General features: G+C 39.2%; 1 protein-coding gene across 4 annotated transcripts in view; it reads right to left on the minus strand.

Annotated features, from left to right (window-relative positions):
- LOC134527771 (uncharacterized) overlaps positions 1-27,494 on the minus strand; it is a 263,429-nt gene that overhangs the window by 64,545 nt on the left and 171,390 nt on the right. For all 4 annotated transcript variants that reach the window (XM_063360703.1, XM_063360704.1, XM_063360705.1 and 1 more), the window contains exon 21: positions 7,799-7,957. In XM_063360703.1, coding sequence (XP_063216773.1) covers positions 7,799-7,957 — 159 coding nt within the window. The remainder of the gene's footprint in view (positions 1-7,798; positions 7,958-27,494) is intronic.

Here is a 27,494-nt window from a genome sequence, read left to right on the forward strand (position 1 = left end):
ACATTGAACATGACCTGTTTAAAATGTTGGTCGAATATCTTCGAAAAATACCTCCTGATTGTGTCTGACCACTTACTGAATGCGCCTGGCTAACAACTGGATGTACCTTGCCATCTACAGGACGTATCTTGCCACCTACTGGACATGCATTCCTGGCCACAAATAGGTGTGTCTGGCCAACAACTGGACATGCGTGGCCTAAAATCGACTATGCATGGCTACTGACTACACATGTCTGGTCACAAACTGAATGTACCTGGCCACCGTTTACGTGCCTGACCATTGAAAAGACGTGACTAGTCACCAACTGGGCATGCATGGCCAACAATTGGCAGTATGACCACTGATTGGACGTGGCTGGTTAATCGACTGTAATGTAGAACTGCCCTGAAAACACATTCCAATTTATGCAAAGGACTCTAATAAGGCGGTAGAAAACGAGTAATACTTGTAATTTGTTTTTTCTTCTTGTAGAAATGCTGTAAGAATTTTTAATTGTAATTTTGTTGTTTTATTTCTCGAACCAATTTTTTTAGGGTAAATTGTAATAATGTTCCTTTTTTTGCATCAAGCAAGTATCGAACTGAGGACAAGAATAGAGTGAAAAAAATCATTATTTTAATAAGGAATTTTTGTGATGAATTTCATAATACTTCCCGATTTTATAGCTAAATATTTACAGATTTGCAAGATGCTGGCCAAGATGGCAAGGCTATGGATGCCACGATAATAAATAATGCTACACTCTAGTGGGTAAAAATTAAACTAATATGGTGACAGCACCCTCTAGCAGAGAAAACAATATGTCGGATCCAAAATGGTGGTAGCGGTCTCTAGCAGATGAAAACAATATGGCTGACATGACATTATACTGGCTGATGTATCTGCATTAACATTAGTGGTGGGTCAGTGGCTTCCATGGAGGAAGGAACCATCGCCATTTTTAATCGAATGACCTCATCAGGTTCAAACTGAGGACTCTTAGATAAGAAAGCAATTTTAATTAAAATTTTATTAATTAATTTTTTATAATTTTTACAATTTTTCCCAATTTTTTTATTTAAAATTACGGATTTTCAAGATGGCGGACGAGACGTCAATATTAAATATGACGGGAGTTTCTAGAATACAAGATGGTGGGTGTGACATTAGCAGGATTTTTTATTAAAATTTTATTTAAATGTTAATTAAGTATTTTTACATTTTTTATTAATAAATCACATGTTAACTATTACTAGGGATCGAAATGAGGACTAAATGGATTAGGTAGCTAAAAATGTGAAGAAAACATTTTTTTAAAATATATTTTTCGGAATTTTTTCATTTTTTTAATCAAAAATTAAAGATTTTGAAGTTAACGATCGAGGTCAAGATCATAACCTCAGTGACTTTGAGCGGCTTGTCGAAATTTAAGCAGCTTTAAGCAGTAATTTTTTTTTTTTTTAAGGAAAATATATTTGATACATTTTGAATTTTCGGGTAATAAGACTGGAATTTTTTCCTCAAAACTTGGAATTTGAGTCACTTTTGAGAAATTTTGAAGAAATATTACACCAAGATGGTCACCGTGACGCCACAAACCAATTTGGCGGTCGACGCCACAGACACCACACCCAGGACGCAGTCACAAGAGCCCCAGTCATACACTACTCTAACTATATCTTATCATTCGCCTAGGCTACTTACTGCCAAGATAATTTCAAGAATGAAATAATTTAAAAAAAAAAACTTAAATTTCATATTGTTTCAAGTTACTGCATTGGAGTCCAGTGGCGCACCCAGGGGGGGGGGTTGGGGGTTTAATCCCCCCCCCCCCTAAAATGTAAAGAAAAAATCTAGAATGGAAAAAGAAAAAACATTCCCAGTCCCAGCAAAATAGGTACGATGGTCTATGGGCAGGGCTCAATCTACCAAACTTTGTGAGATGTTTTCACGTAAGTGTATACATTATGGTGTCGCCAGACGACTATGCTTACCCCTGCAGCGCCTAGTAATCTCTATCTGGCACCCCCTCCTCTAATCGTTATCCCTCGCTCTGTTAGTCAATGCGTTTTCATTTTCTCTTACTCAGTCTGTTTTCGGTTACCGTGTAACATTACCGAAGATTGTGGGGACTGGGCAGTGTTCTCCTTCGCGAGTTTTAGAACTGATTTTGATAGTGAGTGTGGTATCAGAATGTCGAAACGTAAGCATGATTTTAATTTACTGAACTACTTCTCCAAACGACCAAAGCCAGGAACTAGTTATGATGCTGAACATGAAGGTAAGCGGCTTGCAGGGAATTGATAGATTTATCATTTGTGTGTCAGCTACTATACTGTATTTCAAGTAATTGTCCATTTTTATGTTGCTTGCCTGTAAACACAAACAGTAGAGCACAGGCCCTGTTTTTTTTTTCTTTCAAAAAGCCGGGAAGTATTAGGATTAAGCACCACTACCACTTCAATGGAGAGGGCGGACGTCTTTCTCGGAAGAGAATCGTCAAAACACGGACAACTTACATGAAACACAGTTTAATCTGCAGTTCGTGATGATGGGTAGATCCGTGGCAGGAATGCAGGTTGGACAGAGGCACTTGTGATATCACGTGGCTCTAGTCACCAGAGAGCATACATTACTGTGCAATACAAAAACATTAATTCGCATTTCTAGACGAATAATTCCTACCACAGTGCAGGCAACCTAATGATTGCGTGCATGTCTTCACAAGTATCTCGCGATGAGTAAACAACTGTTGCCCTGCGCACATTTTCCAGGAAATGGTCTGTCAGTACAGAACCCAGACCGCAACTCACCCTTGCCCAAGAGCGTCACCAGCCGATAACCTGGGGGGGGGGGGGGGGAGGGGGAGTTGATATATGGAGCCATGGTTTAACAGTAGATTATACCAGCGCAGACGGAATACTTGGAATGGAATAAGTGAAATCATTCGAGTTTCGACGTACGAGACTTGCTTGATCGTTCAAACCAATCAAGTGAGTGAACTTAAACCTTTGATTTCTTTGCATTTGGCTTTCGCTACATTTTTTTTTGAATATCTAGAGGGAGGCAACTGCCCCTCCCTACCCCCCTTGGCTAAGGCCGTTGCCCGTGCCCGATATCGTGTCCCATCAGTCACAGAGTGAGTGTACTTCCTACGGCCTGTATTAAACCTGCGAAAAATCTAAGTTGTACATATAGGTAATGGATGCGTGGATGTGCCAGATAACTGTAGTAATAATGGCGTTACATACTGTTGTTGTAGTGACCCATACCGCAGTATAAGAAATTGTGCGATCGTTGTTAATGATTATCATTCTTAAATATACAAATGTTTAAAACAATTAAATATGAGTGCTTTTACAGCAATATTTATGACCACAAGAAGTTTCTGATCAAAATACCATCCATTATTTTTGGACGATTACAAAATTAATGAATTATGATTGATAATTAATTTAGCATTTTATCATAGAAACAGTTACTTATTTAACGCGGTAAGTTATTATTCCAAATGATCGCCTCTGTGGACAGCTTTGTTCACTGTCACATCACCATAAATTCCCTTAATGACCAAGTTCGTCATTGTTGCCCATGATGTACGGTCAGTCCGAGCAACACGACTTGATCATTAACGTTAATTGGCAGTCATAATTAGTGTTTGGTGTATGCTATAACTTTACCCAGAGAAGGTGGTAATACAGACTCTTACATTATAGTTTAGTGGCAACGGCATATAGTGTTATGTATGTGTTACTGGGACAAAAAATTGATGGAGATTGAGAAACCAATAAAAGTTATAATAACAATTGCAAAAACACTTATCCTGGAAGTAATAACTCTTATTATGGAATGAGTTATAAGTTATTATTTGGGGTCGAGTTATCTGGTCTGTAAATTATATCTGTTTATCTTAAGTCTTTCACTCTTTCGACAAAAAAAAATGTGTGTCGGGAGGCCGGAGTACATGACAGAAGTGATAAGTTAAACTTCTATAAATAGCTAAACCAGTAGTACTAGCAATGTGACACACATTCTTGATATGTTTTGGTTAATTAGTAATTGAGAAATTATATTTCAGACTCTCAAGAAGAGAAACTGATTGCTGAGGTAAATGAACAGACTGTAGTGAAGACTGTGGAAAGTGTGGAAGAAGATGAAGATGTCGTAGTTAGTGTTCAACAGTCGGACCCATACGACATAGCTAATTTTGTAGACAATAAACTAACAAATAGTGAGAAGAAGGACATCTTGATTAAACTGTGGTCACCGTCAGAAACCTTTACATACCCATCATCAGGTAACAGGAATTTAAAGTTTCAGCACAAGTGGTTGGTTGAATGGAAGTGGTTAACTTACTCAAAAAAAGTTGATGGAGCATTTTGCAAGTTTTGTGTTCTGTTCAACAAAATATGTGTTAGTAAAGGAAGTCACCAAAACCTAGGGCAGTTGTGTTATGAAAAATTTTGTAACTGTAAAAAAGCAAAAGAACGTTTCAGTCAACACCAAAAAAGTTCGTATCACCAGGAAAATGTGGAGACAGCCAGCATCATAATGATGATTGAGACAAAACAGCAAGATCCAGTTGATTTGCAACTAAATGAAGAAAAAAAAGAAACAAATTTTGCAGAACAGAAGTAAATTAAAACCCATTATTGTGTCAGTGCTCTTCTGTGGATGACAAGGTTTGAGTTTAAGAGGTCATCGGGATACTGGAAAAGTTGGAGATGATGATGCTAAGGTAAATGAAGGAAATTTCAGAGAGCTGTTAAGATACCGGGAAAAATACGACGACAGCCTCCAGAAGTCATTATCTAACAGTAAAAACAATGCACTGTACACTAGTTGGACAATTCAAATCGAAATTATTGAAATAAGCAACAGCATTATTCTTGATGTATTGGTAGCCAAGATTAATTTGTCATTTTTTTCTGTGCTGCTTGATGAAACGACAGACATTTCTTGTGTTGAGCAAATGTCCCTTTGCATTCGTTGTCTAGATTCTACAACATCTAATGTTGAGGAACTGTTTTTGTAGTTCATACCTCTTGAAGATGTCACAGGCAAAGGGATTGCATTTGCAATGATTGATAAGCTTAAGGCTCTTGGAGTAGATCTGAGCAAGGTGCGTGGTCAAGGATATGATGGAGCAGCTGCAATGAGTGGAAAATTCAATGGCGTACAGGCCCATTTTCAGTCTTTGTATCCACAGGCACTGTATGTTCATTGTGCTGCACACTCCTTAAACTTAGCTGTATCGAATTCCTGTGGTATTGCAGCAATTAGAAATTGTTTGAGTACAATTGGTAAGTTGCATGACTTTTTTCACACCCCTAAAAGACAGGGTGTACTGGATGAATGTTTGAAAAAAGCAGAAGTTTGTTCTAGCCATGAAAGACTGAAACAGATGTGTGCCACTAGGTGGGATGAAAGGTACAACTCTGTTATAATTATTCTCGAGTTATATGATGGCATTGTTTTGGCTCTAGGAATAATTTCTGAATGGTCAGATAAAGATTCTGCTAATGCTGCACACAAGTTAAATTGTACAGTAAAAAATGTTGATTTTGTTGTTGCTCTGCATGTTATAAACCAGGTATTTTCCTACAGCAGAATTTTATGTAAGCTACTACAACAAAGAAATGTTGATTTGAAAAAGGCATGTGATCTTGCAGAGGATACATTACAGGAGATAAGAAATATCAGAGAAAATGCAGACGCTGAGTTCACCAAGTTATTTACTAATGTCGCAACAAAGGCTGAAAACTTTGATTTTCAAATGAACAAACCAAGGACAGTTGGCAAGCAAACGTTGAGATGCAATGTGGAAACTGATACTTCAGAGGACTATTATCGAGTCGCAATATACATCCCGTTTTTAGATGCATTCATAAATAATTTGGAGGAGAGATTTACAAAACACAGGTTAATATTGACAGGATTCCAAACATTTTGCCAACATATCCCACCAAATTTTCTGAGGAAACATTGAATGACTTTCAGTCTTTGGTGATGTTCTACAAAAATGACTTGCATGGTACAACTGACGAACTAAAAATAGAGCTGAGGTTTTGGTACAGAGCTATTGCTAGGCTGAACAATGACGACAGGCCAAAGGATGCACTAAGTGCTCTGAAGCATTGTGATGAAAACATGCTACCGAACATTAGAATTTTGTTGCATATATTAGCAGTTCTACCTGTGTCCACTGCTGAAAATGAAAGGACTTTTTCCACTCTGCGTAGACTGAAAAGTTATTTAAGAAGTTCTACTTCTGAAACAAGGTTAAATGGTTTATCTCTCCTGCATATATACAGGAACTTGACACCATCAGTTGACACAGTTTTGGACAAAATGGCGGAAAAACAAAGAAGAATGGATATTTGTTTAAAATAATCATATTGCCTTGTCGTGAATAATAGTTTTTAGTAGTGTTTTTTTTAATAGTGTACCACGAACATTTCATTCATTATGTCTGCAATATGTATCATCAACTATATTTGACAGAACTGATGCAGCATTGTTAAATATGAGGCTTTCGTTTTCTGGAAGGACAGACGGAACTTTGGTATGTATTATACTAGATTAGATTTAGACCAAAAAAAGAGTAGCCTAGTCCTGAAAATTAGAGACTTCCAAAAATACTATAACCAGTAAAAGATTAATAATATATTACCTTTAAAGTGTGTAATGCGCGAACTTCAACGCATAGTGTAAAAAATTGTAGTTACTTCATTTCGATATATATTTTTCCTTTCCTTTGGCTTCGGGCCTTCAGTAGTAAAGATTGGTGATCGCTGATCAGTGTTATTGTAGTATTACATTTGAAGTCTGCTACCGTGAATTACATTATTTTTTTTACAAATTAGTTTGTGTTATATAAAAACTAAGAATTGTTTGTGCGCTAAGTTTATCTCAATTTTTGCATAATTTTGGACTGTATTTCTGCAGTTTTAACTAGACATTATATTTGTGAATTTTATACCCTTTGTTTTTATTCGTAGAGTGAACTTAATTTGTGTGTGTGAATGCAGTAAAAAGCAAACCATCATTGTCAGTGATTTAAGTTGCACAGAATGTGGACTTTATTGCATGCTATGATTTTCATGGTATTAAAATAATACTGATTTTGAGCGGACGAGACCCTGGGTTTGATAAAGGTATCTTTGTTTCATTCTTGTCTAAAACAAAATTTAGTACCGTACTAAAAATTATTCTTTTTTCTACCAGCAGTACATTCAATAATTTGATACAAAAACTTCTTAAATAGCACAAAATTTCACCTAGAAATCCAAATTTTCCCGGGGGAGGACCCCCGGACCCCCTCTTTATTTTTGAAACCGGTGTTCCTTCATAAAAAAAACTTCAACCCCCCCCCCCCCCCCAAAAAAAAAATTCCTGGGTGCGCCTCTGTTGGAGTCACTTATTACTTACTAATGAATCAGTGTCTTTTCTTTTACTTTGCATTCAAAATAGCAGCAAGATTACTTGGTTTTAAGTATGTATTCATGTTGTCTTAGGAATAGTTTGAATTTACAATAAAATAAACACTAATTTTATACTGGCGTTGTTATCTAAAATTTAAAATCAATTGCTTTTAACCCTTTTTGAGTTTAATCATTTATTACTAACATACATTTTTTTATTATACATTAGGTTTTGTTTAGGTATCACATTTGCAAAGGAAGGACATATTTAATATGAAACAATTCGAAAATCACGAGCACATACATTACTAATTTATATTATGTCCCGGTCCCTTGTAAAGTAAAACAATTAGGTGTTTTCACCACCCTTTCACTCCGTGAAGTGTACTTGCCTTGGTGTTGATTCCTTGTCCACACTCGATGCCACCATGAGAGACGTCCACCGACCCATCGCCTGCGTAGATGGACACGAGGCAATGCATGCTTCCACCGAAAACTACATTCCATCTCATTGGAACCAAAGATATGCCCTTCTTCATCCACCGGTTTTCCTGTCCAATGGAAATTATTGTTGATATGTTGTTAAATGGTTGGTACATATATCTAGTATGAGGAAGAGACATGCAGGAGTAGCCCTTTTAAGATGAGTATACAGTCAGGTGGCAAAGTTTTAGGCTTCCTTAAATCATGGCATATCATTTAGTAGAAAGCCTGAAGTTAATAGTGACTGGTTGCTATACACAGTTTTCCTTTGAAGTCTTTGGCGTTAAGTACTGAATAATTTGTTGGGGATGACCACAACTGTAATAATACTGTCAAAACACAATGGGTTTATGATCTTTGAAAACCTCTTAATATGCTATCTCTGTTTTAATTATGGCAATATGGCTTCATTTTTAAACTTAAATAATTGTTACTTAATAACTGTTTAAACAAATATGACATCTTCAGATTCCTTTCTTTCCTCCCTTAAGACACGGGACTAGTATTCCAAAAGTCACATGGGTGCAGATTCGGTAGCAATCCTGTTTTAGTTTTTTCAGAGTATTCCCAAAAGACTCCAGGCAAATGCTGGGATGGTTCCCATTCAATAGTGTATAAATAATTTTCCCTTGTATTCCTGGTCTGAGATTTGAGTTACTGTCTCTAATGATCTAACAACTGTCCTCAGAACTTTAAAACTAAATGAATGTTATTTGTACACTGTTGAGGACTACGATAAGTTCACGGACTTCACTGAAGAATGTATCTTTAATGAACAAAAAGGATTTTGTAATTAACTAAGTCGGGTTTTAGATTCTGTGTTCAGTTGCCAAAAAGAACATTTTGTAAAATTGAAAATGGAAATTCTTTTTATCACCTCAGATAAGGTAACATAAAAATCAAGTCATTACTGACTGATAACCAAAGGTAAAAAAAGAACACTTTACAAGTACAGCTATACTATGGATGTATTCAATTAGATGGATTTCGAAGAGAGACTATCTATGGCAGTCGCTACTGTTGTTGTGATTAGGGTTTTCAGAGGGTCTTTATGGTGATGAGAGATAGTGGGCGCCACCACGTGGAAGGGCACGTGGACTCGGCTAAGATCCGTCTCAGGGACTGACAGTAGGTGTATTTGGTTCATATGGGGACAGGGGAGGGGGGAGGGGGATTCGGGGATTCGAGGCGGCCATCTTGGATTACGTCACTTCCAGCGGCCATCTTGGATGACGTCACTTCCGGCGGCCATCTTAGATTGCGTCCCTTCCTGCGACCATCTTGGATTACGTCACTTCCGGCGACCATCTTGGATTACATCAAGTCCGGTGGCCATTTTGTTTTCTACAACATTCCTCTATTTTGAGTTTCGTCCGCCATCTTGAAAATCTTTATTTATTATCCGATTTTAATGAAAACAAATTTAAATTTTAAAAAATTAAATAATCAAAATTTTAAAATAAAATTAAAAAAATATTATTTAATAAAATTTTAATTAAAAACCTATGTATCGAACACCCCACTCCTCTAAATTACAAGTACATCATCTAGCACCCCCACCCCTCTGTTACAATGGCATCGTCATCGAACACCCCACTCATTCATGTTACAATTTTTCGTTACATCCACCATCTTGGAAAATCATAATTATTAACTTAGAAAATCAGGGAAAAAAATATATACCATCGTTGTCTGCTGGAGGGACCATCTTATTTAGTGGAGACTGCCATCTTGATTTCATCTGATGGATGTCGTCATCGGCTGTAGGTTTATAAAGTATGTTAGTGTATGTAAGGTCGAGTTACAATTCTCTACCAACATTGTTATGAACCTTATAGACCAAAATCCACAGAATCCAAAAAATCCACAAAATCCACAGTCATTTTGTTGTTGTAACCGACAGTTTTTTCTTAAAGTCTTATCACTTATAGGTTTTAACTAAAATATATGTTATCAATACTATCGTTGTGGATGCGTTAGTTAAAGTAATGATAATTTAAAAAAAACATTTATTACTCCATCTTAGCTGGCCAAAAAATTTTCAGAGTCCTAACTCACAAGTAATAATCTCTTCTCATGTTTGCGTACACGTGTTTTAAAGCTGCATGGAAGCAGACATTTTTAATGTCTGCGTTCAATTTCACTTTTATAAACAAGTTCATGTTTGCGTACATGTGTTTAAAAGCTGCATGGAAGCAGATATTTTTAATGTCTGCGTTCAATTTCACTTTTATAAACAAGTTCATGTTTGCGTACTCGTGTTTTAAAGCTGCACGGAAGCAGATATTTGTAATGTCTGCGTTCAATTTCACTTTTATAAACAAGTTCATGTTTGCGTACTCGTGTTTTAAAAGCTGCATGGAAGCAGATATTTTAATGTTTGTGTATAATTACATTTCACCATTCTGTAAGACATTTATAAGTATCAGTACCTCGTGGGATATAGGTTCTATATTAAAAATAATAAACAATATGTAGGTAAAATTGTATTTATTAAATTAAGAACATATTTTACACAACAAAAATGGAGCAAAAACAAAAACTACACATAAAAAAACTGAAACTTTACAACAAAAATGGAAACTATAAATCAAAAACATAAACTGTACAGCAAAAACAGAAAAACTATACAACAAATGGAAACAACTACCAAACTGCCAAACTATTTAAATCAAAAACTATTTACAGAAAAAAAATTATTCGCCGCCTCCAACATATCCGTGGGGTACTGTGTGGATACCATCTTCGCAGATCAGCCGTCTGTCGTCCTCCCACGTTATGGCCAGCTTATTGCTGTACTCAGTATAGAGTATGTGCTGATGGGAGCGAATTGCTCTAACGCCTGCCCTCATTGTGCGGTGGTCTTGCAGGGCTTCCAGGTAGTCATCGAATGTTATGTGGTTTTTGACCACACATCGCTGGATGCCCTTGGCCTTTTTCTCGCTCTTACCACCACACCTGTAGGCGTAGAGTTTGGCCCGTAGGCTTACAAACTCCTCCATCACTTCTCCCCCACATTCATCTTTGAATTTACCGACAACTTTCTTGTTGATGGGGGAGAAGCATGGGTGGTCGGAAGGGTAGCAGCTGGTGTCGAATTTAGCCATCAGTGTAGGGTCGGCTTTGAGGTCTGAGTAAAAGTCTGTTGTCTGGATCTCATACACAAAACTGTCTGTATCCATATACATCAGGTGAATATTGTCATGGTAACGGGGTTTCATGGTATTGTAGTGGAAGTCGTACATGAGAGTCTTTGAAAGATCTAGTACGGCCAGTCCGGCATAGATCGGCTTGTCGAAAATGATGGTCTCGTGATTAAGGTGGACTAGAGACAAATTCGGTTCGTACATTGTACGGTCCTTGAAGGACGGACGACACACCAACTTCTTGAACCTCTTCTCAGAGCACACCAACTCCATTTTGAGCCTCCGCCTTTTATTTTCCATCAGTTTACCAAATGTCGAGTTCACAGCGAGCTTAAAGAACTCCTTCTCGAACTCGTTGGCTGCTGCTTTCCGCTTGTTGGTATTCAGCCGAATATAGGGCTCCAACCATGCCGACTGCTCAAACTGCAGGACTCGATGTATCTTAGTCACTCTCAGCCCATGAGATACCGCTTGCTGGAGGTTTTTGTAGTGGACAATGTAGTGCTCTTTATTTTCAAGTGTTGTCATCAACTTTGATTGATTTGAGCCGGGCGGACACTGATTTATGGGGAGAAATGGCAGGTCTTTATGACTTTCATGGAGCTCGGGAGGGTACTCCACATCACACTCAATAATGTAGCCTGTAGGAGAATCATCTGGGACAGACACGACATCAATTGATGTGTCTGCCCATTGGAAATGCCGAATTGGAAGCGGCAGAGACATCGCCCACCCGTACAAATTATTTGCATCAATGTACTCCAGGAATGTGGATGGCTTGGATGCATCATATGTCTCAGGTATGTAGGAGTTATTGGCTACGCAATGACGTTTAATGCTTTGCGCTACTCCCCCCCTAATACCAGCCTCCACAAACATGTACATATCATAATCGGTAAGAAGCTCTAGCTGTACGCCTGTGGTTCGAAGCATCGCATCGAAAGCGAACCCTGGACAAGAAACATAGTGAGACGGATCTAGGCTGTATGTCTCCAAACATATGGAACGGAAATTCTCGAATACATCCGCCAAAATCAGGACATCTGTCTTTAGATACAAGTCAGCGTACTCCCCCAAAGTAGCACACTGAAACTTGTCCTAGACTTTCACTGCATGAGCGTACTCCATCTCTGAAATCATGGAATCAGTCAGACTATTGTAGAAATCATCGATGGATGGAAGACGAGTATCATCTAGTCGAGCAAAAGAATCCACAAAATCATACGGGAAGACACCCTTGCGGGTAACCAACTCCAACTCATCAGGCGCGAAAAACTCAGTAGTACTTATAAACTTGTCTGCAGGCAAGAACTCAGCGAGCGAAGCAAGACCCCGACTCATAAAACGGAACGTATCGACAAACTGAATGCTGAACTTATCATGTAACTTCTTGGAAAAAGTTATCAGCTTCTCCTCTGAATTCGGAATGATGAAGATGTCTTTACTATCATACCCCAACTTCCTGATAATGAAGTTCTGATCGTATGCCAGGTTGTGGAAGAACACAATCAACTTTTTCGGTCTGCGCCTGAGAAGGTTGCAGTCATTACATGCAGGCCCAATAAATTCGCCGGTGAAGTGATTGTGGTCACGAACTTTCTTTACAGTTCCTCCGAACTTTCCTCCACAGTAGCAACAACACCTTGCTTGCAGAAAAGCAGTGTTTTGTGCATGTGTGAGCGGAGTCATAGGAACAGACGTAGAAAATATTTTCTGTACGTCATGTCCAATCTCCACAATGCGGGATATGAACTTATCCTCTGCGTCACAACCGCGATACAATTCAGGCTCTGATAGAAGTGCTGAAGTGAGGTGTGCAGGAATGATGGTATTATCAGCTTTCACGTAAATACAGTAGCTGTATGCTTTATGCTTTTGGTACTGCAGCGTGTATGACTCATCAGTATTCGGGTGACATGTATGGATTTTCTCTAGAATAGCTTCAAAGTCGCAATATACCACGATGGGCATCTTATCACTGTGATGGAAGTTTTTGAACTTCAGAACAGGTGGCTGGCCGTTTTGATCGGGCGATGGCATCTCCATCCTAACAGCAGCATGCTGTTTGCAGAGCTCACGGTGTTTTTCCAAACACTGAAGACCAGTGAGCCCGCTAACCCTACCCCGATCATCGTAATGCTTGAAGCATCTTTTACAAACATGAATAGCATCATGATGTGTAGTGATTTGGGACCGAACCAGAGCAGAAAAATTAGTGATGTAGGTGAAATGGGATGAATCGTCATTGACCAAGAGCAGAAGATCGAAATGATGTTCTTTTTCTTCAGGAGCGACTCGTGCAGGAACAACATTCAGATTCTCGTCGATACTGTAGATGTTGATGGAGACTCCGGGGTTCTGTTTTTCAAACAGTGGTATTTGCTTGATTGGAGTAGGGAAGTCAGTGTTGTTGAAGTTGAACTTCCCCTCCAAGTCAAGGTAGCGCTGGTTGACACGTTCAGGATGCTCACCTTCCACGTACTTCACAAGAATCGACCACTTAAAGCACATGTGGTCTTCGAGGTTTTGCGGATTTATCACTGCGTATTTGTCTTTGATGGAAGTAGGTAATTCGATGTAGGAGCTGGCACGGAGTGGATCGAGCTTGTTGATTCTCAACTGTAGTCGCTTAACGGCCGACAAAGTCCATCCGGACCCCTTACCCATGTAGTCTTCCTCCTCCTTGCAGATCTTAGAGATGGACTCGGTAACTGCCTCCTCCACCTCATGAACTGCGTAGAGGGGGACATTCATGGTTTTGAAGGCCCTCTTGTCTTCACAGGCATCTACGGGTTTTTTGTAGGCGCACTCGAGCACGATATTGAATTTGAGAGGTCCGTTCTCTTCAATCTCCTCCACAAGTTGGTTGATTATTTTGTTCTTGATGGAGTCCAGGTACGTACAAATATCCTTGGCAGAACTTGACGTATTTTCTGCCACGTACGTCTTCAAGTTACCCATGAAACCCACTTCGGCGGTGATGAAGCCGTGGGTATTGGCCAAACCAGTCCCGGTCACCACCTTTGTTCGGCTGGTCGAAGGCTTGGGCGTAACTGCAGGCTTAACTGCTACCATCCTCTGATTCTTTGTTGGAGGCGGAGCAGGCCCCTTGCATACCTTGATGTGGGCTTTTAACTTATCAGCCCTGGCGAACTCCTTAGCACAGTTGTCGCAGGTATGTGATATGCGGTTTGGGTTAAGACCGCAAGCCGACTTCTCATGGCGTCTTGCAAAATCAGCACGGGCGAAGGCCTTGTAGCAGAAGCTACACCGCATGCCTGATGTCGTAGCGACAGCTCCAGCACATGATGCAAGGTGCTGCTGCATCTTATCGCTGCGTGCGACCATCTTTCCACATAGGTGGCACTGTTGGTGGTCACGATGCTGGTTCTCAGCACACTGACGCTCGTGCCGGTAGCGGTTGTGGCCTGCCGTGAATGTAGCAGAGCAGAAACGGCATTTCTGAACGGTAGACGCCATCATCACGACACTCGGTAGACTGGTCTCAACGTACGGAACACACAACGGTAGCTCGACGCACGGAGAACTATAACAAAAGAATTAAGAATACAATGTAGCTAGATGTTAACACGAAAAAGTTGCAAACATAACCTCAAAACTCTATCCCTCAAGCTTATTAACCTAAACTGATAGCAATGTAACTAAATAAAAAAGTTACAAACATAACCTTAAAGCTCTAGCACTCAAGCTTACTAACCTAAACTACTAGTAATGTTACTAAATAAAAAAAGTTGCAAACATAACCTCAAAGCTATTCCTTCATGTACAATCCTAAAAATGGTAGAATATTTAAAGTACCTACTCATAAAAGTTAAAGCTGAAAAAGTATTCAATGTTAACTCAAAATGATTGATTACATAACCTCAAAACTACACTAATGCACAACTCAAAAATGCTAGAATATTTAAAGTACTGTTAAAAGTTTAAGCTAAACAATTCCTGGTTACCCATACATAAGTGTACAGAGAAAAAACTAGCTATCAGATAACCTACGAAAAAGCTGAGAAACATAAAAATATTAACGAAACATGTAGCATACCTCAGAAAACGATGAAGTGGAGCTGCAGAAGATGATGTATCGGTGGCGGTAGGAATCGTGGTAGCAGCGAAACTCACACACGAACTAGCTCACTCAAACTCCAAGAACACAATGAAGCTCCGACAGTTAATCCTGGCCTTTTATAGCCTCGGACCTGCCTGTTCTTGGAAAAACATTAGGAACAGAGTATTTCTGTTGTATCCGCCAATAGGAATGTAGTACATGGAAGTACCATTGTCTTCGGAAAAACCCAGCATGACTCATGTGCATGTCGTAGCAGGTCTGTGAGTGGTGGTGGTAGAAATGTAACCTGACAGCCAAACATGGGAAACCACACTCGGGTAAAACCACGAATGACCTAGGTGATTAGAGATTAGGGCGCGAGGCACTGCCTGCATCGTGACTCATCACTCAGGAATGTCATCTCACAGTGTCCAGGGGACCCAAACAATAGACTTGACCGTGCATGTCACAACTGGTACATTAGTCCGCGACTTTGTGGCGCCATGAGGCGCTCATGAATGTCTGAGCCTGCCACCAACTGCTCGTCAAAGTGTCATCACGAAGCACTCGAGCTGCAGTCATGACGCGCATGCTACAACAGGCCCGTTAGTCACCGACTTCGTGGCGCCAATCTGACACTCGGGTAGACAGGTAGCTAAATGGTAATACTAGTAATGCAAGGAAATAAAAAAAATCGGGTATGTTTAATACATTTATTAAAAGTAAGAACACATTACAAAACTAAAACATTAACAATTTATTCTACATTTATTATGACCAACATTCGTTTATAAATTTTTAGCATTTCATTGCGAACAATCAGTTGAACATCCACAGAATGACACATTTTGCTGATGTTCCAGGAACAAACCCTTTTCACAAACATTTAAGGAGACTTACCTTAAGCTTTCTTTTCATTGGTCAAATAAAACATCTCCCTCTCTTCCCCTTTTACAATGATGCTGCTTCACCATTACGCTAAAATTCTGTAAGACCAAAAAAAAATATACTTCCCTTAAACCTTATGGTAGAAATTTCATCCTAGGATGCTGTTACTGCATCTAGAAATTAAAAATTATATTATCTCATACAGGTTTTATTTACATGTTAGGCTTAACCATCCTACCACACACACACACACACATGCGTGCGCATGCGTGCACTGAGATGAAATACATACTTGCCCAAATAATGTACTTTTATTTACAAAGGCAACATATTAAAACACATAATATTTAAATTTTGTGTAGATTGGATGGTACCAGAAACCATACTACAAAACGAGCGGACAACACTTGATTCTTTACTATGATTGGGCTGACGAATTGCCTCTGGAATGCCCTTGTTACCTTCAACGACTCAGAATTAATACTTTTATCCATCAAAAAACAGCAACAGTTTAACTAAGCAAACATACACCCCACACCCCTCAAAAAATTGTTATTACACAAGGCATTATTTACATGGTAGGAGACCGCACATACGAAGTGCGAAGCTTCAGGTTAGAAATATTGATTAAAGTAACTACTAAAGATGCTAATTTGTTTATGAAAAAATTGCACATGAAATACAGACACTTGCTTATTTACACACACATACATACATACATACATACATACACCCTGCATGGCTTCAGAAGTAAGTACGATATTTTGAAAACCACTCAAGACTTACATCTGTTTATGAAAAGGAGCTAAATATTAAAAAAAATTCAAAGTTAATTTTAGAGATGAAATATCATGTGCAAGTCCTTGCATGCGAGAAGATTTTATTACGCAATTATCTTCATTTTCCCCAAACCATAGGTCTGATGTCTGGATACCACACAAATCCCACACCTAACATATGCAATACGAGATGACTGCACGCCAGTCCAAGCCCCTGCGCTTAGAGACGAATCTGCACTAGAAGCGTTAGCAAGCATTGCAATTATCTCGCTTCACTAATGCAGATTCACCTCTGACTAGGTAGACCTCCTGAAACAGTAAACATAGGACGGTGAAACACATTAAAATAATGCATTTCAAAATAATTGAATAATATAAAACACTGCATATTTCACGGAAATCACCACGCAATTGACAGCCCTTTCAGTCACAATTCTGCGAATGCTATCACAGAATGCTAGATTTAGAAAGAAAGGATCATTCATTCCTTCATTATGGAACAAAGTAATACATCACATGAAGAGAAACAAAAAAGGCACACACTTCGTTCTTAGACTCGTGCCGCCTCCTTGACAGAGAGAAAAGATTGTACACATAAAATAGTATATATTTCATTTCCAGCGATGAAGCTGTACTAATATCACCTTGACAAGCTTAGATGATCTAGGGAGAGATAAAGTAAATATATTAACAAAAAAAGTCGACTAAAATTCATTTACAAACAAAATACTTAACATTCCTTCGATTACATATTTTTCTCAATTTAATAAATGAGAGAACACAAACATTTGCTTAAATCACTATTTATCAATTTTAAACTCTCTTGTACATCAGGAAAAAATATATTGTATCATTCATTATTAGTTGTAATGTAAAAAATGCAAAACAGTTTCTTTGTGGGATGTGGAATGCTCACTCACGATCGAAAAAAAGAGGGGCTTCGCTGTAACTCAAGGGGAGGGGGGGAAACCATCTTGAAAGTTGAAGTTTCTCATATATTTGGATGTATAGTAATCAAGTAAGTAATAACATTTGGTGGTATAATATCCGTCTGATTAAAGTTTATTTGCTAACATGAATTCACAAATTAAACGAATCTCTGAGTACATTTGCTTATCTTTTTAAAAAAAAAAATGCACAGATTGATTGTTTTATCATGAATAACCAGGAGCACACTAAAAAAACAAACGAAATTCTCGCCAATAATAACCAACAGCACACAAACAATAAAAAAAAAAACATGTGTCAGTAATAACATTCAGCATGCGGAGAAAATCACCAAAATATTGTCAAGAATAACCATCAGTACATGTAGAATACCAATAAAGTCTTGACATGAAAAAGGCTGAAGTGCACGGAGAAAATCATCAAATTCTCGTCAGGTAAAAAAAGCAGAAGCACATGAAAAAAAACCAACAATATTATAACACAGTAATGTTGAAGCACACGTAGAAATCTATCGAAATTTCATGTGAAAAAATAGGAGCACTCAGAGAAAACTATCAGGGAGAAGATTAAAAACTCATAAATTATCAATTTTTTTAAAAAAGTTCAATTTAAATCCTGCCCAAACTCTCATGTTGCTTAAGCAAAGAGTTCACAAGTCAACTTGTGAACTCTTTGCTTAAGCAACATGAGAGTTCTGGCACAATTCGGCTTGTGAACTCTTTGCTTAAGCAACATGAGAGTTTGGGCAGGATTTAAATTGAACTTTTTTAAAAAAATTGATAATTTATGAGTTTTTAATCTTCTCCCTGATAGTTTTCTCTGAGTGCTCCTATTTTTTCACATGAAATTTCGATAGATTTCTACGTGTGCTTCAACATTACTGTGTTATAATATTGTTGGTTTTTTTTCATGTGCTTCTGCTTTTTTTACCTGACGAGAATTTGATGATTTTCTCCGTGCACTTCAGCCTTTTTCATGTCAAGACTTTATTGGTATTCTACATGTACTGATGGTTATTCTTGACAATATTTTGGTGATTTTCTCCGCATGCTGAATGTTATTACTGACACATGTTTTTTTTTTATTGTTTGTGTGCTGTTGGTTATTATTGGCGAGAATTTCGTTTGTTTTTTTAGTGTGCTCCTGGTTATTCATGATAAAACAATCAATCTGTGCATTTTTTTTTTTAAAAAGATAAGCAAATGTACTCAGAGATTCGTTTAATTTGTGAATTCATGTTAGCAAATAAACTTTAATCAGACGGATATTATACCACCAAATGTTATTACTTACTTGATTACTATACATCCAAATATATGAGAAACTTCAACTTTCAAGATGGTTTCCCCCCCTCCCCTTGAGTTACAGCGAAGCCCCTCTTTTTTTCGATCGTGAGTGAGCATTCCACATCCCACAAAGAAACTGTTTTGCATTTTTTACATTACAACTAATAATGAATGATACAATATATTTTTTCCTGATGTACAAGAGAGTTTAAAATTGATAAATAGTGATTTAAGCAAATGTTTGTGTTCTCTCATTTATTAAATTGAGAAAAATATGTAATCGAAGGAATGTTAAGTATTTTGTTTGTAAATGAATTTTAGTCGACTTTTTTTGTTAATATATTTACTTTATCTCTCCCTAGATCATCTAAGCTTGTCAAGGTGATATTAGTACAGCTTCATCGCTGGAAATGAAATATATACTATTTTATGTGTACAATCTTTTCTCTCTGTCAAGGAGGCGGCACGAGTCTAAGAACGAAGTGTGTGCCTTTTTTGTTTCTCTTCATGTGATGTATTACTTTGTTCCATAATGAAGGAATGAATGATCCTTTCTTTCTAAATCTAGCATTCTGTGATAGCATTCGCAGAATTGTGACTGAAAGGGCTGTCAATTGCGTGGTGATTTTCGTGAAATATGCAGTGTTTTATATTATTCAATTATTTTGAAATGCATTATTTTAATGTGTTTCACCGTCCTATGTTTACTGTTTCAGGAGGTCTACCTAGTCAGAGGTGAATCTGCATTAGTGAAGCGAGATAATTGCAATGCTTGCTAACGCTTCTAGTGCAGATTCGTCTCTAAGCGCAGGGGCTTGGACTGGCGTGCAGTCATCTCGTATTGCATATGTTAGGTGTGGGATTTGTGTGGTATCCAGACATCAGACCTATGGTTTGGGGAAAATGAAGATAATTGCGTAATAAAATCTTCTCGCATGCAAGGACTTGCACATGATATTTCATCTCTAAAATTAACTTTGAATTTTTTTTAATATTTAGCTCCTTTTCATAAACAGATGTAAGTCTTGAGTGGTTTTCAAAATATCGTACTTACTTCTGAAGCCATGCAGGGTGTATGTATGTATGTATGTATGTATGTATGTGTGTGTAAATAAGCAAGTGTCTGTATTTCATGTGCAATTTTTTCATAAACAAATTAGCATCTTTAGTAGTTACTTTAATCAATATTTCTAACCTGAAGCTTCGCACTTCGTATGTGCGGTCTCCTACCATGTAAATAATGCCTTGTGTAATAACAATTTTTTGAGGGGTGTGGGGTGTATGTTTGCTTAGTTAAACTGTTGCTGTTTTTTGATGGATAAAAGTATTAATTCTGAGTCGTTGAAGGTAACAAGGGCATTCCAGAGGCAATTCGTCAGCCCAATCATAGTAAAGAATCAAGTGTTGTCCGCTCGTTTTGTAGTATGGTTTCTGGTACCATCCAATCTACACAAAATTTAAATATTATGTGTTTTAATATGTTGCCTTTGTAAATAAAAGTACATTATTTGGGCAAGTATGTATTTCATCTCAGTGCACGCATGCGCACGCATGTGTGTGTGTGTGTGTGGTAGGATGGTTAAGCCTAACATGTAAATAAAACCTGTATGAGATAATATAATTTTTAATTTCTAGATGCAGTAACAGCATCCTAGGATGAAATTTCTACCGTAAGGTTTAAGGGAAGTATATTTTTTTTTGGTCTTACAGAATTTTAGCGTAATGGTGAAGCAGCATCATTGTAAAAGGGGAAGAGAGGGAGATGTTTTATTTGACCAATGAAAAGAAAGCTTAAGGTAAGTCTCCTTAAATGTTTGTGAAAAGGGTTTGTTCCTGGAACATCAGCAAAATGTGTCATTCTGTGGATGTTCAACTGATTGTTCGCAATGAAATGCTAAAAATTTATAAACGAATGTTGGTCATAATAAATGTAGAATAAATTGTTAATGTTTTAGTTTTGTAATGTGTTCTTACTTTTAATAAATGTATTAAACATACCCGATTTTTTTTATTTCCTTGCATTACTAGTATTACCATTTAGCTACCTGTCTACCCGAGTGTCAGATTGGCGCCACGAAGTCGGTGACTAACGGGCCTGTTGTAGCATGCGCGTCATGACTGCAGCTCGAGTGCTTCGTGATGACACTTTGACGAGCAGTTGGTGGCAGGCTCAGACATTCATGAGCGCCTCATGGCGCCACAAAGTCGCGGACTAATGTACCAGTTGTGACATGCACGGTCAAGTCTATTGTTTGGGTCCCCTGGACACTGTGAGATGACATTCCTGAGTGATGAGTCACGATGCAGGCAGTGCCTCGCGCCCTAATCTCTAATCACCTAGGTCATTCGTGGTTTTACCCGAGTGTGGTTTCCCATGTTTGGCTGTCAGGTTACATTTCTACCACCACCACTCACAGACCTGCTACGACATGCACATGAGTCATGCTGGGTTTTTCCGAAGACAATGGTACTTCCATGTACTACATTCCTATTGGCGGATACAACAGAAATACTCTGTTCCTAATGTTTTTCCAAGAACAGGCAGGTCCGAGGCTATAAAAGGCCAGGATTAACTGTCGGAGCTTCATTGTGTTCTTGGAGTTTGAGTGAGCTAGTTCGTGTGTGAGTTTCGCTGCTACCACGATTCCTACCGCCACCGATACATCATCTTCTGCAGCTCCACTTCATCGTTTTCTGAGGTATGCTACATGTTTCGTTAATATTTTTATGTTTCTCAGCTTTTTCGTAGGTTATCTGATAGCTAGTTTTTTCTCTGTACACTTATGTATGGGTAACCAGGAATTGTTTAGCTTAAACTTTTAACAGTACTTTAAATATTCTAGCATTTTTGAGTTGTGCATTAGTGTAGTTTTGAGGTTATGTAATCAATCATTTTGAGTTAACATTGAATACTTTTTCAGCTTTAACTTTTATGAGTAGGTACTTTAAATATTCTACCATTTTTAGGATTGTACATGAAGGAATAGCTTTGAGGTTATGTTTGCAACTTTTTTTATTTAGTAACATTACTAGTAGTTTAGGTTAGTAAGCTTGAGTGCTAGAGCTTTAAGGTTATGTTTGTAACTTTTTTATTTAGTTACATTGCTATCAGTTTAGGTTAATAAGCTTGAGGGATAGAGTTTTGAGGTTATGTTTGCAACTTTTTCGTGTTAACATCTAGCTACATTGTATTCTTAATTCTTTTGTTATAGTTCTCCGTGCGTCGAGCTACCGTTGTGTGTTCCGTACGTTGAGACCAGTCTACCGAGTGTCGTGATGATGGCGTCTACCGTTCAGAAATGCCGTTTCTGCTCTGCTACATTCACGGCAGGCCACAACCGCTACCGGCACGAGCGTCAAGGTGCTGAGAACCAGCATCGTGACCACCAACAGTGCCACCTATGTGGAAAGATGGTCGCACGCAGCGATAAGATGCAGCAGCACCTTGCATCATGTGCTGGAGCTGTCGCTACGACATCAGGCATGCGGTGTAGCTTCTGCTACAAGGCCTTCGCCCGTGCTGATTTTGCAAGACGCCATGAGAAGTCGGCTTGCGGTCTTAACCCAAACCGCATATCACATACCTGCGACAACTGTGCTAAGGAGTTCGCCAGGGCTGATAAGTTAAAAGCCCACATCAAGGTATGCAAGGGGCCTGCTCCGCCTCCAACAAAGAATCAGAGGATGGTAGCAGTTAAGCCTGCAGTTACGCCCAAGCCTTCGACCAGCCGAACAAAGGTGGTGACCGGGACTGGTTTGGCCAATACCCACGGCTTCATCACCGCCGAAGTGGGTTTCAAGGGTAACTTGAAGACGTACGTGGCAGAAAATACGTCAAGTTCTGCCAAGGATATTTGTACGTACCTGGACTCCATCAAGAACAAAATAATCAACCAACTTGTGGAGGAGATTGAAGAGAACGGACCTCTCAAATTCAATATCGTGCTCGAGTGCGCCTACAAAAAACCCGTAGATGCCTGTGAAGACAAGAGGGCCTTCAAAACCATGAATGTCCCCCTCTACGCAGTTCATGAGGTGGAGGAGGCAGTTACCGAGTCCATCTCTAAGATCTGCAAGGAGGAGGAAGACTACATGGGTAAGGGGTCCGGATGGACTTTGTCGGCCGTTAAGCGACTACAGTTGAGAATCAACAAGCTCGATCCACTCCGTGCCAGCTCCTACATCGAATTACCTACTTCCATCAAAGACAAATACGCAGTGATAAATCCGCAAAACCTCGAAGACCACATGTGCTTTAAGTGGTCGATTCTTGTGAAGTACGTGGAAGGTGAGCATCCTGAACGTGTCAACCAGCGCTACCATGACTTGGAGGGGAAGTTCAACTTCAACAACACTGACTTCCCTACTCCAATCAAGCAAATACCACTGTTTGAAAAAACAGAACCCCGGAGTCTCCATCAACATCTACAGTATCGACGAGAATCTGAATGTTGTTCCTGCACGAGTCGCTCCTGAAGAAAAAGAACATCATTTCGATCTTCTGCTCTTGGTCAATGACGATTCATCCCATTTCACCTACATCACTAATTTTTCTGCTCTGGTTCGGTCCCAAATCACTACACATCATGATGCTATTCATGTTTGTAAAAGATGCTTCAAGCATTACGATGATCGGGGTAGGGTTAGCGGGCTCACTGGTCTTCAGTGTTTGGAAAAACACCGTGAGCTCTGCAAACAGCATGCTGCTGTTAGGATGGAGATGCCATCGCCCGATCAAAACGGCCAGCCACCTGTTCTGAAGTTCAAAAACTTCCATCACAGTGATAAGATGCCCATCGTGGTATATTGCGACTTTGAAGCTATTCTAGAGAAAATCCATACATGTCACCCGAATACTGATGAGTCATACACGCTGCAGTACCAAAAGCATAAAGCATACAGCTACTGTATTTACGTGAAAGCTGATAATACCATCATTCCTGCACACCTCACTTCAGCACTTCTATCAGAGCCTGAATTGTATCGCGGTTGTGACGCAGAGGATAAGTTCATATCCCGCATTGTGGAGATTGGACATGACGTACAGAAAATATTTTCTACGTCTGTTCCTATGACTCCGCTCACACATGCACAAAACACTGCTTTTCTGCAAGCAAGGTGTTGTTGCTACTGTGGAGGAAAGTTCGGAGGAACTGTAAAGAAAGTTCGTGACCACAATCACTTCACCGGCGAATTTATTGGGCCTGCATGTAATGACTGCAACCTTCTCAGGCGCAGACCGAAAAAGTTGATTGTGTTCTTCCACAACCTGGCATACGATCAGAACTTCATTATCAGGAAGTTGGGGTATGATAGTAAAGACATCTTCATCATTCCGAATTCAGAGGAGAAGCTGATAACTTTTTCCAAGAAGTTACATGATAAGTTCAGCATTCAGTTTGTCGATACGTTCCGTTTTATGAGTCGGGGTCTTGCTTCGCTCGCTGAGTTCTTGCCTGCAGACAAGTTTATAAGTACTACTGAGTTTTTCGCGCCTGATGAGTTGGAGTTGGTTACCCGCAAGGGTGTCTTCCCGTATGATTTTGTGGATTCTTTTGCTCGACTAGATGATACTCGTCTTCCATCCATCGATGATTTCTACAATAGTCTGACTGATTCCATGATTTCAGAGATGGAGTACGCTCATGCAGTGAAAGTCTGGGACAAGTTTCAGTGTGCTACTTTGGGGGAGTACGCTGACTTGTATCTAAAGACAGATGTCCTGATTTTGGCGGATGTATTCGAGAATTTCCGTTCCATATGTTTGGAGACATACAGCCTAGATCCGTCTCACTATGTTTCTTGTCCAGGGTTCGCTTTCGATGCGATGCTTCGAACCACAGGCGTACAGCTAGAGCTTCTTACCGATTATGATATGTACATGTTTGTGGAGGCTGGTATTAGGGGGGGAGTAGCGCAAAGCATTAAACGTCATTGCGTAGCCAATAACTCCTACATACCTGAGACATATTGTCGCGGGTTGAAATTTTGCAGGGTTGTTGAAATCAAATTTGGGGACTTTACTGACGGGACTCTGGGCTGGCTGCTCTGTTCACTCGTCAGCGCAAGTGGCGTGACCATGTAATTGGGGCACGGGGCCGGCGCGGCGCGCTGCGGGCTTGCAGAATTTTGTTTGTTTGTTTGGCCGCGCGCTGGCGCAGCCACGGGCCGCAGTTACTGGGGCGCGCTGTCGTAACAAGCCGCGCGGTGTGGCCTGCACATCGGGGTAGAGGGGGGGTAGTCTTCCCAGATGTTCTAGTTAGTTGTTTAGTAAATTTGACTTCAATAACGAGCTTTTGTTATGGTAGGCGCGGCAGGGCGCGCGAATTTAAGCGCAAGTGAGTGGTGACTCGGGGCTCACTCAGGCGGAGGCTATGCGTCTCACCTGTGGTCACGAGTTGTTAGTTCGTTCGTGATGTAGGAATTCAAGCTTTCGGGCGGAAGCTATGGTCGACGCCAGAGGCCACGAGTCGTTTAATTTAAGTTAGGTCATAATGTAGTCATCTTCAAGCTTTCGGGCGGAGGCAATGGCCCTCGTCACTAGTCGTTTAGTTATAATTTTTAAAATGTAATGTTCGTTCGGATTTTAAGGGCAGGAGAGGCCCCTACGTTAGTTTTAAGTAATCGATCAAGAAAGGCTTTTCGGAAAATGTGAGTATGGACTTATCTTTGTTTTAATTTTAAGTATTAATTATGATTTGAGGTATTCGGAAGGACTAGGGAAGTGTTTAGTGAAGTTCTCTCATTCTCTCTCTTGTAAGGTCGTTCAATCGTTAAGGAAGTAAAGAGATTATTGTTTTAAATTGTAATCCCGCTATTTAAATGTTCTTTAAAATGATGTTGAGTATTTGACTTTAAGAATAAAATAATTTTAATTAAGTATTATGTTATTTTGCAAAATCTCCTTAGTTCAGCTCTCACCAGACATCCTGTACGGGATGACGAACCTATGATCCTAGGTACAGTAAAGTATTTTATGAAGTTAAGACTAGTTGATGCCAAGCGAGTTGTTTCTATGTAAAGAGCTACGATTCTCGCCCCCCCCCTCTGAAGGTGGATCGTGACAGAAATGGCGGTGGCACCGGCTAGGTGCACGTGACAGAAATGGTAGAGTTCGCCGGATAGGTTCTATTTCTGGAGAGAGAGAGAGGTAGATTTTTATGTTTATTATTAAGTTAGTTTCAGCTTCTGATAGCAGGTTATTAAGAGTTTACTTGAGGAGAGGATTACGGAATTTAATCTAAGTGGAGGAAGTCTTTGAGATTTTTTTTTTGACGTAACATATGTTTATTTGAGTATACTTGTAAGGATAAAGTTTATAGTGATAAGTTGTTTTAAGTCGTTGAGTTTATCAGGGATTTTTACGTGAGGAGAATACGTTATAATTTAAATGATTAATAGAGATAATGCAAGTGGTTTAATTTAATTGAAATTAATTTTAAGATTGTAGGTTAAGAGAGTTAAAATTTAAAATAAAGTTTTTTTCGTAAATAGGAATTATTTTCAAGTGAAGTTTGTTTTGCTGTCGTGCGCGTAGGAGACGAGACGTACGAATTAAATCAGTCGAGGGAAGGATAAACGTTAGAAAGGAATTAAAGAGAAAACGAGAGTTTATGTAAAAGAGAGTTATAGAATTTATAGTGATGTTTTGTTTTAATTAGAAAAATGTTGAGAGTTGTTTCAGAACGACACGTCAGTGGACGTGGCAGAGTGAACACGTGACGGGGAGGTGCTGAGACCTAGCGGAGAACGGAGGAACCGCAAGCGAGGGTTGGCGCACCTGATGGAATTCGGTGACGTCACGGGCTCATACGGAGACGTGGACAGGCCGTGACCTTGTTTTGATCAGCTGTACGGTAACTTAGCGATAAGAAAATAGACTATTGGTTTAATAAATTTAAATTTAAGTGTGTTTTAGGAGAAGAGGAACTTTCAGTATGTAAGTAATTTAATTTAAGAAGTGTATGATGTATAGGCTAGAAGTGTTTCGTTGTAAGTTGTTTATGTTTTTGTTAGTTAAATTCTACCTCGGTTTTAAAAATATTTTTTTGGGATTTGTAAACATTATTAAGGAGGTACACTATAAAATCGATAAGCATTGAGAAAACTGGGAAGGCTAGATTTTGTGTGTAGAGGGAATTTACTCCAAAAGAACAGAGAGACAAAATTAATGTTTTCATTAGGGCGAGGGACCCTAAGGTGAGGTGTTGTGTCCCTGGGAAGAAAGGGAATTGTAGCGCAGACCATAGGAGATGGGCTGACTACGGAATTAAGGGTCAGGAGAATCCTGAGAGTTGTGAGTAGTTTGGGGCAGGAGTTCCCCATGGTAGTACCGAAGTGGCTATCCTGTATGGGATAGGGTACCATTTCAATGAAGTTTGTTGGTGGGGTTAGAGCCCCCTGTGTAGTGGGCCTATAGCAGATAGGCACTACAGTGAAATTTTTGGTTATTTTGTGAGGTAAATTCCCTGGAGGTTAAGTAAGATTGGATTCAG

This window comes from Bacillus rossius, chromosome 1 (assembly GCF_032445375.1).
Source record: "Bacillus rossius redtenbacheri isolate Brsri chromosome 1, Brsri_v3, whole genome shotgun sequence".
NCBI lineage: Eukaryota > Metazoa > Arthropoda > Insecta > Phasmatodea > Bacillidae > Bacillus > Bacillus rossius.